The 12,172-nt window shown below is 48.9% G+C and overlaps 3 protein-coding genes across 3 annotated transcripts; 1 reads left to right on the top strand and 2 right to left on the bottom strand.

Annotated features, from left to right (window-relative positions):
• Positions 1 to 288: 288 nt before the first annotated feature.
• Positions 289 to 1,415, top strand: N7446_007566 (uncharacterized protein; the record flags this gene model as incomplete). Its single annotated transcript, XM_058516311.1, has 2 exons — positions 289 to 513; positions 573 to 1,415. 2 exons carry the CDS (start codon positions 289 to 291, stop codon positions 1,413 to 1,415), a joined length of 1,068 nt encoding a protein of 355 aa, XP_058373489.1.
• A 257-nt stretch (positions 1,416 to 1,672) lies between these two features.
• N7446_007567 (uncharacterized protein) lies at positions 1,673 to 2,110 on the bottom strand (the record flags this gene model as incomplete). Its single annotated transcript, XM_058516312.1, has 2 exons — positions 1,673 to 1,876; positions 1,934 to 2,110. The coding sequence occupies 2 exons, from the start codon at positions 2,108 to 2,110 to the stop codon at positions 1,673 to 1,675; spliced, it is 381 nt and encodes a 126-aa protein (XP_058373490.1).
• A 3,498-nt stretch (positions 2,111 to 5,608) lies between these two features.
• N7446_007568 (uncharacterized protein) lies at positions 5,609 to 7,892 on the bottom strand (the record flags this gene model as incomplete). Its single annotated transcript, XM_058516313.1, has 4 exons — positions 5,609 to 6,937; positions 7,240 to 7,545; positions 7,774 to 7,834; positions 7,882 to 7,892. 4 exons carry the CDS (start codon positions 7,890 to 7,892, stop codon positions 5,609 to 5,611), a joined length of 1,707 nt encoding a protein of 568 aa, XP_058373491.1.
• Positions 7,893 to 12,172: the final 4,280 nt, after the last annotated feature.

A 12,172-nucleotide genomic window follows, 5' to 3' on the forward strand; every position in this document is an offset into this window, starting at 1 on the left:
GTCTATATAACCTTGGGCTCGCTTGAACTTAGTCTGGCAAATTGAGCAGAACATTCTTTTGGGCCTTTTTTTGGGGGTTTTGCTGATCTAGTCGAGTCTTTCTGCTTAGAAATTACAACTCCAGCTCCGAATAAGCCGCTGGCAGATACAGGTCGTACACGATGTGCAAATGCCGCCACGGGGATATACGCTGCTGGTTCAGCCACTTCCAGATCATCCGGGACTGCTCGTTGCTCTGATTCAACAAAAGAGACCGGGGAACAATGTCACAAAAGGAGACGAATTTCAATGGATACAGATATCATCCGGCATGTTGGGAGTTATCCCAGCAAAACCGATCAGTTGCAAGCTGAATTCCACCAAACAAATTCGGCGGGATGGGGCCCAGTGCCGTCTGTTACCACTCCAACAGGCTTAAGCGGCCCCCAGAATGTCATGGGCACTTATCTTCGTAGCTGTGACCCCCTGCTCGACGACAGCCAGCTCGATGATAGCCAGCTACACAGCGTCGCGGTAGAGACCGACCAAGAGAGAACGCGGTTCAACCCGCTGACAAGCAATGCACTATTCAGCCTTTTCCCGGACCCCCGCTCGACAACGTCCAGCTCGACGACAGCCAGCTACGCAGCGTCGCGGTAGAGACCGACCAAGAGAGAACGCGGTTCAACCCGCTGGCAAGCAATGCACTATTCAGCCTTTTCCCGGACCCCCAGCTCGACAACGTCCAGCTCGACGACAGCCAGCTACGCAGCGTCGCGGTAGAGACCGACCAAGAGAGAACGCGGTTCAACCCGCTGGCAAGCAATGCACTATTCAGCCTTTTCCCGGACCCCCAGCTCGACAACGTCCAGCTCGACGACAGCCAGCTACGCAGCGTCGCGGTAGAGACCGACCAAGAGAGAACGCGGTTCAACCCGCTGGCAAGCAATGCACTATTCAGCCTTTTCCCGGACCCCCAGCTCGACAACGTCCAGCTCGACGACAGCCAGCTACGCAGCGTCGCGGTAGAGACCGACCAAGAGAGAACGCGGTTCAACCCGCTGGCAAGCAATGCACTATTCAGCCTTTTCCCGGACCCCCAGCTCGACAACGTCCAGCTCGACGACAGCCAGCTACGCAGCGTCGCGGTAGAGACCGACCAAGAGAGAACGCGGTTCAACCCGCTGGCAAGCAATGCGCTATTCAGCCTTTTCCCGGGCTCCCAGCTCGACAACGTCCAGCTCGACAACGTCCAGCTCGACGACAGCCAGCTCCACAGCGTCGAGGTAGAGACCGACGAAGAGAGGACACGTTTCAACCCGCTGGAGAGCAATGCGTTGTTCAGTCCATTTTTTAATTCCCAGTTCCACAGCAATACGACACAATTTGGTCTCAATTCGACCGAAATCGATTGTGCGACGAGTGAAGTTTTTTAGCCTTCAGAATCCTAGGAGCTTTACGTGATACCAACAGGATGTGGTGTCCAAAACATAGAGAGCATTTCATTGGCTTTGAACAAAGTTCGTACAAACATATGGACAGACACGTTAGTATACGCTTTGCTAAGATCCCAGAATTAAATGAACCTTGCGTTGAATGCGTCTCACTCTGGTGATAAAAATGCAGGTACAAAAGCGAGATAATTCAGAAATTCGAACAAAGGTGAAACGCCACAATATTCCTGCGATGCAGATTATGGTAGAACGATAATCAGACAATCCAAATGTGCGTCAAGGTCCAAAGTCTTTGTGAGCCGAATGTAGGTCCCTGGTTTAAGGACTTCGCCGGCAACCTGCACGTCTCCGGACAGAGGGAAGAATAACAACGTTCGTTTATCTTCCTCGGGTTTCTCAATCGAAGCTTTACCGCATATGCGCAACAGTAAAGCATAATGGCCCTTATCCAATTATCAGCGTTTCCGCGTTGAATCTTTAAGAGCAAATTGTTCTTTTACCTGTATTGTAGCGTATCCCAACTTCTCCAATAACGGCCGCGCTTTCGCTTCACGAGCTTCGTCCATACATTCCAAAAGGTTCTTTTTTCCTTTCTCCTCCTTCATCTCGATCTGCGAAACCCATGCTGCTAGGCTCTCAAGTTCCGGCAAGGCATCGGCGTTGATATCGGTCGGCATGACTGAGCCGGGTGTGGCTGAGCAAATGAGAGCACACTGGAGAGCAGGACAAGCTGTTAGCCTAAATCGTCTCAGGAACCTAGAAAATGGCCGTAGACGATTTACCTGCAATCAAGTTGATATCCTCCAAATAATGACCATGGAGGCGATAGTTTACTCAGAGTGAGAGTACAAGAAGAGCCCACAGCGGCGGGGTAATAGAAAGTGGGATGAATGGTATAGTGCCCGATCTTAATTCCGGCTACGGAACAACTAATATCCGAAAGAGCGTGATATTGGATGTCAAAGCTCGTTTCCAAATAGTGGTCTGCGCGAATTTCGAGTTGTTCGTGTTGAGTACCACGGTGGTCAAAGCATGTGGCGGGGACTACCGAGAGAGATGTAAATAGATGAGGAGTCCCCACCTCCAAAAAATGCGAAAATTTAACCCAGTACAATCATTTTATCGCAACAGTTCGAAACTCGCGAATTTCGGCGAATCGAATTCGAATCTTCATTTCGGCATTCGAATCTATAGCCTATTCAATTCGTCAAAGTTCGCAAACTTCGAACAGGCTCGTGAGCTAATTTCTAGTCCCTTTTAGTGAAGCGTTTTGTGAAACGAGCTTTCGGATTGCCCGGTTCCTACAAGACCTCTATGTGTCTTCCAATGATATATTTGTTGCCCTCGCGGATGGCAACTATTCGGCATATTTTGGCTGCGTTTCAGCACGACCGTCACCCAGGCCATAGTGAGATTAAAAGGCATTCGGAAATTTCTGTATATTCCTAGCATCTCATGGTGCTTGCAGTCTTTGAATAATACGGTCAGCTCCGCGTTTTGCTGGGACTGAGTTCCTCGCAACCTGCGCCGTTTTTGCCATCATTCAAGAAAGCTTTGTGGAGAATGAGGATTCTTGAGGAAAGCTACATTCAACAAGCTGAGCGCTGCTTAACAATGGATTGAATAAAGCAAAATGGGTAGTTCTAAGAAGATTCAATGCGGACAAACGGTCCTTATGTAGATGGTGGTTCATGCTGGCGGCAGCGTGGCGGAGCTTTTCGCCCCACTTATGGGGGTTCACGGCATTCTTGACATTTGACCTGCGGAGCAGGGATGATAGATTGGTCCTGTAAATGACTGACCTGTTTTTCTTCGGCTATGGCCAGCACTGTGAATTCGAATGTCAGTAACAAAGATCCCAACAATCCTCTTGACCACCTAGAGCGAACGAAAAGCAGAAGAGAGCGTGGTGGATCCTCCATTCAGCATAGTGCCAATAAGTGATAAGTAAGTCCTCTAGTTTCTCATCGTAAGTTCATACATTTTCAAGGTAGACTCGTTGCGGGGCTTATATATCCAATCCCAGGGGCCTCTACTTGTCTCCGGGGAAGTAACTTAAGCTCCTAGGATACTACCTCTCATTCTCCGGAACTACAGTGGTAGTAGTAGTAGAATTTATTTACCGCGACCTCTCGCGGAAGTTGGATTCTAAACCGCAACCCACTAGGCTGGGTACAGATTCGTATTTAGTGTAGCTGGGAAATCAACTGCCGAAGCGGTATACAGGCTACAGCAACTATATAACGTATTGTAGTAAGACAAGATAGCTACAAGGGTTTTAATAAAATACAGTAAGGATTGAATATATTACGATAAACCATGGTGTTTTTTCGCATTTTTATATAAAATATGTACGTCTCGGGCCCATAGTCTCTAAGCGATCCAAGGCTCCTACAAGATCGTTCATTCATTATATATAACACATTTTTAGAGTTTTTCTTCTTATTATCCTATGAGCGTGGAACTTGGACATTGTAATTTATCACCTTTTAAGGTGGTGTTCTAGCTGTTCCACTCGCTTACATGTTCCACTCGCTTACACAATACGTTATATCCGTGTATGATGTCCCACTTCCTAAAATTGAACTTGGAGCCTCGTCAAGGCCAATCGTGGCCTAGTTGCCGCTCATGTTATTAGGCTGCTCGTTGTGACGCCTCAGCCAAGTCTACAGCTATGACCGTCCTAACCCGCGAGACGGTCTCCCAGCAGACTCGATACGCTGTTAAACGCGTCCCCAGATTTACTCCTTAATTGCGTCGGATTTCCCTCAGATTTGGGCAGTCCACCCGCACGTGGATGACTGTTTCTTGCGGTCCGCACACGCACTGATCATGGTCGTGGAAGCCGAAGGTCTTGGCATAGGTGGATAACCAATTATGGCCCGTGCGTGGCTGTGTCAGCAGGTACGCCCGTTCCCTGGGCAAATTCCCATACAGCTTCCTGTTGTAGGCCGCCGGCAGCATGCTATCGATTTTTCGCAGGTTGACCGCCTTTGGCAGATGTTTTCCACTCCCGCTTCCCGCTGAGCGCGGATGGTGTCTCGGATAAGCGCCCTCTTGTCAGCAGAGGGCGGAAGGTGTGTGTTTTGCCCGGGCTTGCCGCGTCCTTGGCCAACCAATCTGCTTCGTCGTTTCCTTGATTGTCGCAGTGTCCGGGTATCCATTGGAGACAAAACGCGATCCCCTTTGCTTGGAGGGCTGCCTGGAGGATCACGTGGACGATGCGTTGTCAAAATCCACAGCTGTCCCACCACATCTCCTCGACATTGGACATGCGCTGCCTGCCCAGTGGGTCGCCAGGACACTAGTCCTCAGATTGTAATGACTGTTCTCGTGGCCGCAGCTTGCAGTCGCGTTCGGCTTACGACCCCTGGCCCGTTGGCCAGCTCGGCTCGCTGTGGACTAAGGGCTTCGCCTAGTGGGATAATGGCCTAGGTACCTATCGTTAAGCGCCCTGCAAGAATCCGACACTCTCTGTGGCAGAAGATAGGAAGTATTCAATATACCTAAAAGTCCAATCCAACTGTAAATCCGCCAATCTCGGGGACATGCTAATAGACTAGTCTAAGCGCCCGAGGATGGCACCTTAGCACTCAACATACAAATCCATGTCTTTCTCGGGAAGCCGTTAGAATCATATGCGCAAGGACATTCAAAAAACGCGAAACTATCAAGCCACAGCGTCAAGGGACAAAATAGATGGTTTATTTATAGGAATGGATACGAAGCTATTGCTTTTAAATGCGTCCGAATCCCCTCAGTAGCTCAGAAATAACCACAGCATCCCTCAGAAAGCATTACCGAATTTCACTCAAAAGGCAATATTCATTATTACCAGGAACGCAAGCGAGAATGCAAGGCTAACAGACAAATATGAAGCAGACACTGAATTGAGACCCGAGCATATTTGAATTCTGTACAAAGATTCAAAATGACCGCCAGTTCCGGCCAAGTTGGTACTTGCTCAAACTCGAGGTGTGGTCATTGGAACAATGAGCACAACACCTATAAGTGCAAGGAAGCAAAATGTCGCAAGAGGTGGAAGATATGTCAAACCGGCGATCACGGCGATTCAGGGGTATATGCAATCTGTGCCAAATGCCCTGATCACCCCGCTGGAGGCCCAGATGGTTTCAATGAATATATTGACCTTACGGTCTGACTGTGTTCAAGAGCTATTCGATGCTTTCTAGCCATCTTTCAACATGCATTTTCTTTGGGCCCCGCTGTAATTCCAAGTCTGAATCCGCATCGTCGGGCTCTTCTTCGTCAGTGACTTCCAAATCTAGCCAAGAATGTTGGTATATCGGTCTTTCACTGCGAGGGTACCCTGTCGATCTTAACCATTCAAATATTCCACGCGTGGCTCCTTCAGAGAGGATCTGTGAATAGAAATCATAGTTATAATCATCAAGCCTGGCCAATGGCCTGTCGGCGGATGAAGTTGATGCCTGGACAGGAAGTTGGCCATTTCCTGCTTCGGAATATCGAATTGAATTGTTGTTTGTCAAAATCCATTCCCAATATTCGTATTCTAAGCAGTGAGCGGCACATCGAGCATGCTGTCGGACCGGGAGCTCTGTATCACCAAGTTGTGTAAACCCAAAGGGCTTCCAAGGCCAGACTGGAGGTCGATCATGGCCTTCGCAGGCTGTAATGAAAAGCAGTCGGCATTCGTCATCGCGGCGTATCAATTCGCCATGATTATTCCCCATTTTTGAAGTCAAGAACGTCTGTGTTGTTCCGGCCCATGCAGAAGCTGTAAGATCCAGAGCCGTCATCCCTGCTCGTATGTCACGCAAGACAGAGTTTGCTAGGTCTGTGAGGATTGCACCAAGCCAGAGGATCCCGAGTCGAGGCTGGCGGTTTGCCAGTAATGTAGCCACCGAAATTTTCCTTTCGTGGATCGAGTCAATAACAGCAAATGCCGGATTTAGCCAGGCACTGACGAGATTACACTCGATATCTGCATTGAAGAATGTGCTGCACAGGAGAGAGCGCAAACCCCACGTATTGGAACTTAGAGTCATGTATTTGGGGAGCAATTCGCTGTGTTCGTCGAGAAGATCTGGGATAGAAACAGAAGAGTCACTAGTACTCTCCTTTTTTCTCACCCGAGAATTTTGTTTTGGAAACGGGAGAGAAACTGTTTTCTTCCTCAGAAATGGAATGCAGAGTACCCCGGCAAGGGCAACTGAGCACTGAGCGTATAGGCGATGGTGCACACAGAAACGAGAGAGGTATTTAAGAGCGGTCGCCGATTCCGGTAGGTTTGACTCGGCACTCAAAAACCCAGTTTTAGCCAGGATGAAGCCCACGTTCTTCGCCGAAACCGACCATGGCGACAAATAGATACGGCCATTGTACTTTACGGCCGCATCCCAGCCGTCGCCAGAACATAAAATGGTGTGCCACCAGAAGATCTCTTCTTCACAAGCATCGTCGCCGATGTCAACTTCAACGAGTGATTCCTTATCTGACCGCGGTAATGAGTTTCCCGCCCTCTGCGTAGTACAGACCATATAACATTCATGATCAGCAGAGCGACTAAGCAACTCAACCCATCGAGCAGATATGATATATGCCCATGCAAAGTAAAGGACTGACAAATAGTTTCCCTCATCATAATTTGAAAGTTCCTTAACTCCGGGCCAGTCTGAAAGGGGGCGTCGTCTGCCAACCTCACATTTAATCGACTGCCAACTGCTAATAGAAGTTGCTTAGGCATGACCCTTGGCTGTGAATCACAATTCCCTTTTGAGGTTCTCCATGTTGATTGGCCACTGACGACAAGACTGCCTGTTACCTGTGTTGATTGCTTCTCCTCGCAAGCGAACGATGTGGTCTTGTTCAGGGCAGCAGCGCCACCACCGAGGAAAGGTGGTGTTTGACTGACGAGAGGTCTTAGGTCTATGGCATGCCGGGGCAGTAGGTGATCCTCGCTCTGGATATTAAGATAGGAAGACCATGTCGTGAGACTCTCCTCAAGGGTTCGGCTGAATTTATCATCACTTGGGCGTGCGGCATCCCCCATGGCCATAACACCCACAGGTTGGGAAAGCTGCGTAATAATTCCGGGGTTAGGCGTAGGTGGCGCAAATTGAAGTCGCTTCTGTCTCTTCGTCAAAATTGGGAGAGAGGGTAAATAGAGAAGAGAAATCAAGGGAGAAAATCAAGGGCGCAAGCAGCCTGCCGATTTACCATTTGTGGATTTTCGAGTAGTGTGAGATAGCAAAATCCATGGCGAAAATAGAAATCCTTTTCCACCAGTGTTAGGTCTCTACAGAGGTAAACATGCCTTCTGTTTTATGGCTGGTGTGCGTAGGGCTGGGTTGCATACGGAAAGGATGAGGGAGAAGGCGCCATACGGGATAAGGGGGGAGAGGAGATTCGCGATCATGCTAATGATCAGTCGGGTTTCGGCTAAATCAATTTTCCGAATCCTCACCCGGGCCCCATGTTGCGGCTGGGGTTCCTTGGATGGAGAAAAGGCGACCTCTCGAGGTATGAATTAGCCTCTACATGGATTAATGAGAAGCTGTCGTGAAACGTTGGAGAAAAATTATCCGCGCCGAGCTTCACTGGCATCTTAGCGACACGGCTTCTATTAATTACCATGGAGAAGGCGCGAGTGTGGCAAAAGGGCTTGGATGTTGTAATGGAAAGCCGGATCTATGATTGATCCGGCGCATTGCTTTTGTAACTAATTTGAACCTAAATATGTAGCGTGAACTAGAGGTAATACAATACAGAATTTTTGCTGTCTGCAAACTTAGTTGGACATATTTGTTGTAGTTCAAAGGAAGATTGGCTTTGTGTTTATCATGTTTGCATCCGTGCATTTCTTTTGTTTAGTCTACGTCTTTCGATTCGAGGGCGATCGATCAGAAATTCGCAAGGCGAGTTCCCTGTGTTGTGATCTGAAGCTCGCCAAGCACTGCTAATGCTTGGCTGAGCAGCGCTATAGAGAGCTTCAGAGCACTTGGTTGAATGCATCAAGCAACGTGGCCTTTTCATATTGCTAGTGAGCTGATCACGCAATAGTTTCATGAAAGGCATATCGTATGCATTTGACCATTATAAATAGCTATAGAGAAGCCTCCTTCGGGAGGTAGACTTAAATCATCTCGTTTTACTGCCCATTGCTCATGCATAGTGCTTCTCAGACCATTGTAAATTACAACAGGTTATGAGCCCGGCTTCGTCTCCGTAAGCCGGGAATAGCTTCATTCTTGCTATCAATTCTTTACTTGCTTTACCCCTGAGTCCACTCCTCCAACAATGTCTGATAGACGCACCACACGTTCTCAACGTCGCCGTCTCGAGACCGATCACCTCGATTGGAGTGAAAGTGAAGCTCCACCAATGAGCGACGCTTACCCCTCTGATGTTGAAGACGATACGCATACCGTGATCCAGGACTCGGCGCCGGGCCCTTCATCGCGAGCAATTGGCAACCAACCAATAAGAGAGCAGCCAGCTTCGACCTCGCTGCCTCAATATGGGCCAGAGATCACTGGCACCAACCAACCACATGTCTTAGACGCCAGTACAACGTCTGATAGATATAGGCTTAACATTCAAAGTAGGAGAGCACCCTCTCTCTTTACTCAACCAAGTGAGCCAATCCATGGACCATCGGACCAGTCAGAGACCGATGGGCCCCATACAGATGCCGACGTAATGTATCGCAACCGAACTGCGTCGAGCAAGCCGGGAAGAAGCTATACAGCTCACCCGAACGGAACACATACTCCTAGAGCCTCCAGTCGCCATAGTGGAGAGCCAATTCAAAGAACAGCTTCGCGGAGATCTCACTTTTCCACTGGCAATGCACCGCTAAGACGTCTACCAAGCCATCAACCGACGCCGGCAATGACCAATGAAGAGGTCCAATACGCAAGAGCCGTTCGCAAAGCCACCGAGCACATCAAAATAGCTGCGACTATTCATCGCAAGCTTACTGATGACGACAAATTCGAAGCTTTGAAGGGAAAGGAGAACTACACCCTTTGGGTAATGAGCATGCAACAAGTCTTTGAAGACAATGCAATTGAAGCCATTGTATATGGCGAAGTCATTGCCCTCCCAGCCGACCATCGGTATTCAATGATGCAAAAGAAATTCATCAGCCACGCGAGAAAGGTTATTTGCAATCACATATCGAAGCCCATTCTCCAGTTCTTACAACACCGCAAAATCAACCAGCCGCATGCTATTTGGAGAGCATTGGAGCTGAATTATAAGCCGCATCCATACAAAGTAGCTGAAGACGGCATTGCGGAGCTTGAGCGATGTAAGCTGAGCAATTACGCCAGCTTCGACCAATACAAAAACGCCTTTCAGTCTGCATGGGCCAAGGTCCATAATGAAGGCATTGAAAGCGAGCGAATCAAATGCCTTTGGTTCATTCGAAAGCTCGACTCGGAGAAATGGCAAAGCTGGAAGACCAACCTCAAGTCTCGACTCACAGCTTCATCTAACCCTGATAAGGAAATTCTCCAATTCGAGCTGCTCGTCAGCGAGATAGAGAACCAGACAGAGAACGTCTCCAACGAGACATCAAAAGCATACTCAACCGCTGCAACGGGAGAGAAATGCAAGCACTGCGGCCGGAAGCATAAAAGCTCCAATTGCTGGAAGAAATACCCCGAGAAACGGCCAAAAAGAGGGGAAAAGGAAGAGAAAGGAGAAGAAAGAAGATCTCTACTCACCGCCTCCCTCACCGCTTCGCTAAGCGACGAATCACCGTCACCAGCTACTATAGCCCTCTCGGTAAACACCAAAAATGGCCCAGGAGCATGGATATGTGATCCAGGAAGCGATGACCACTTTATCTCTTCACCTCACTACTTCGTGGCTGGCACTGCTAAGCCAATTACGACCACCATAGTCACTATAAATGGACGACAAGAGCAAAACGGGCTTCGTGGAAACGTCGTTTTGACCGTCAAATCGGGCCGTAAAACCAGAGAAATCGAACTCTGCAATACAATATGGTGCCCGACCATACAGTGCAACCTCTTCAGCGGCAACCGTATCTCAAAGAAAGGCATTACAGCCATTTATAAGCCAACCAGGGTTGACTTCATTGAGAAGGACGGCTCGCACCTTACTTCGGGAAGGAAGAATGGCTCACAATGGCTGCTTAACGTCGTTAAAACTCATCAAACTGAGAAAGCAATATATGCCTTGAAAACGACGACAGAATCGGATGAGTTGAATGCCGAGAGCCTCACCAAGGAAGCTCCGCATATCGAGGAAGCTCAACAAATTGAGCAAGCTCCGCCTATAGCAACCGAGCAAGCGTCAAAAGCGTCAAAACCACCTGTTTTGGACCGCTCCCGAGTCAATGTCGACACTTGGCACCGCCGTATGATGCATCTCAGCATTCAGGGGGTGCAGAATACAGCCAAAATCGTCAATGGCATTGACATTGATGGGTTGTCAGCCTCAAAAAGGCCATGCGAATGCTGCGCCATTGGCAAAGCAACTTTGAAACCACGCCGCGCACCTGTGCTTCACCGCTCGAAAAAGACCGGAGAACTCGTCTATATAGATATTGGCGGCGGCGGCAAGCTAAAACCTGCTCTCAATACTGAAGCTCGCTACTGGCTCCTAATGATCGATGATTTCGATGGCTGGGCCGATATTTGCTTCCTCAAGTCTAAGAACGAAGCAAAAGACGCTATCAAGAAGCTTCTTGCCCAGTACGAAAGGGACCACCAAGCCCGAATTGAGCAGTTTGTTTCTATCGACTCGACCAAGGAAATTGGAGCCATTCAGACCGATAATGGGGGTGAATTCATTCAGAAAGACCTCCAAATTTGGGCTGAAAACCGCGGAATCCACTGGCATTTCATTGCTCCATATGCTCATGAGCAAAATGGGAAAGTGGAACGACTGATGCGCATAGTAGCTGAGAGAATGCGATCCGTTTTAGCTGACTCGAACCTCCCGCCATTCCTCTGGGCGGAGATCATGAAGACCGTCGTATACGTCCGAAACCGCACCATTTACTATGGTAGACGACTCGCCGGGATGCCACCAACCACCCCATATGAGCTTCGCCATGGCCGGAAGCCGGATCTCTCTCACCTTCGTATCATCGGATGCCGGGTATTCAGAGTATTTGGCCGAGAGCAGGTGGCTCAAGACCCCGTCGGCAAACATCTCGCCCGCCGCATCGAAATCGGCTACCTCGTCGGTTATGAAGATGACAATGGCGGCATTTTCAAGGTCTACCGACCTTACCCAGTGCGATCAGACGGCACTAGACCTAATGGCGGCACTCTCCACTTAGTGAGAGATGCAATTTTCGAGGAAGGAGAAGACTGGGCCCTTTACAACAACCCCGACCTTCCAGACCCTCGAAACAAGCTTCCTCATCATCAAATCGATGAGCCTATTGGCCATCAAAGCCAACAAAGCCAGGAAAGCTTCAAGGAAGCAGATCACTTGCTCCTCAACCCTGAATCGGACAATGAAGAAAGCTCCGATGAATCTGCCGACAATCTCACCTCTGAAGTAGACGCATACCTAACAAGCAATCAATCTCCTCTCGATATGGCCGAGGAGGACAAGCTATCGCCGTCCAAAACCGACAAGATCATTAGAGCACTAGCTTTCAGACCCTCAGTGATCTCAAAAAGTGACAGAAGGGAAATCCAGGCATGGGAAGACACTACAACGGTATTATTAGCTCAAAAGCTGGCTAGTAATGACCTTCATACCCTACC

This window comes from Penicillium canescens (assembly GCF_028828765.1).
Source record: "Penicillium canescens strain IBT 15451 chromosome Unknown utg000004l_segment0_segment0, whole genome shotgun sequence".
Classification (NCBI taxonomy): Eukaryota; Fungi; Ascomycota; class Eurotiomycetes; order Eurotiales; family Aspergillaceae; genus Penicillium; species Penicillium canescens.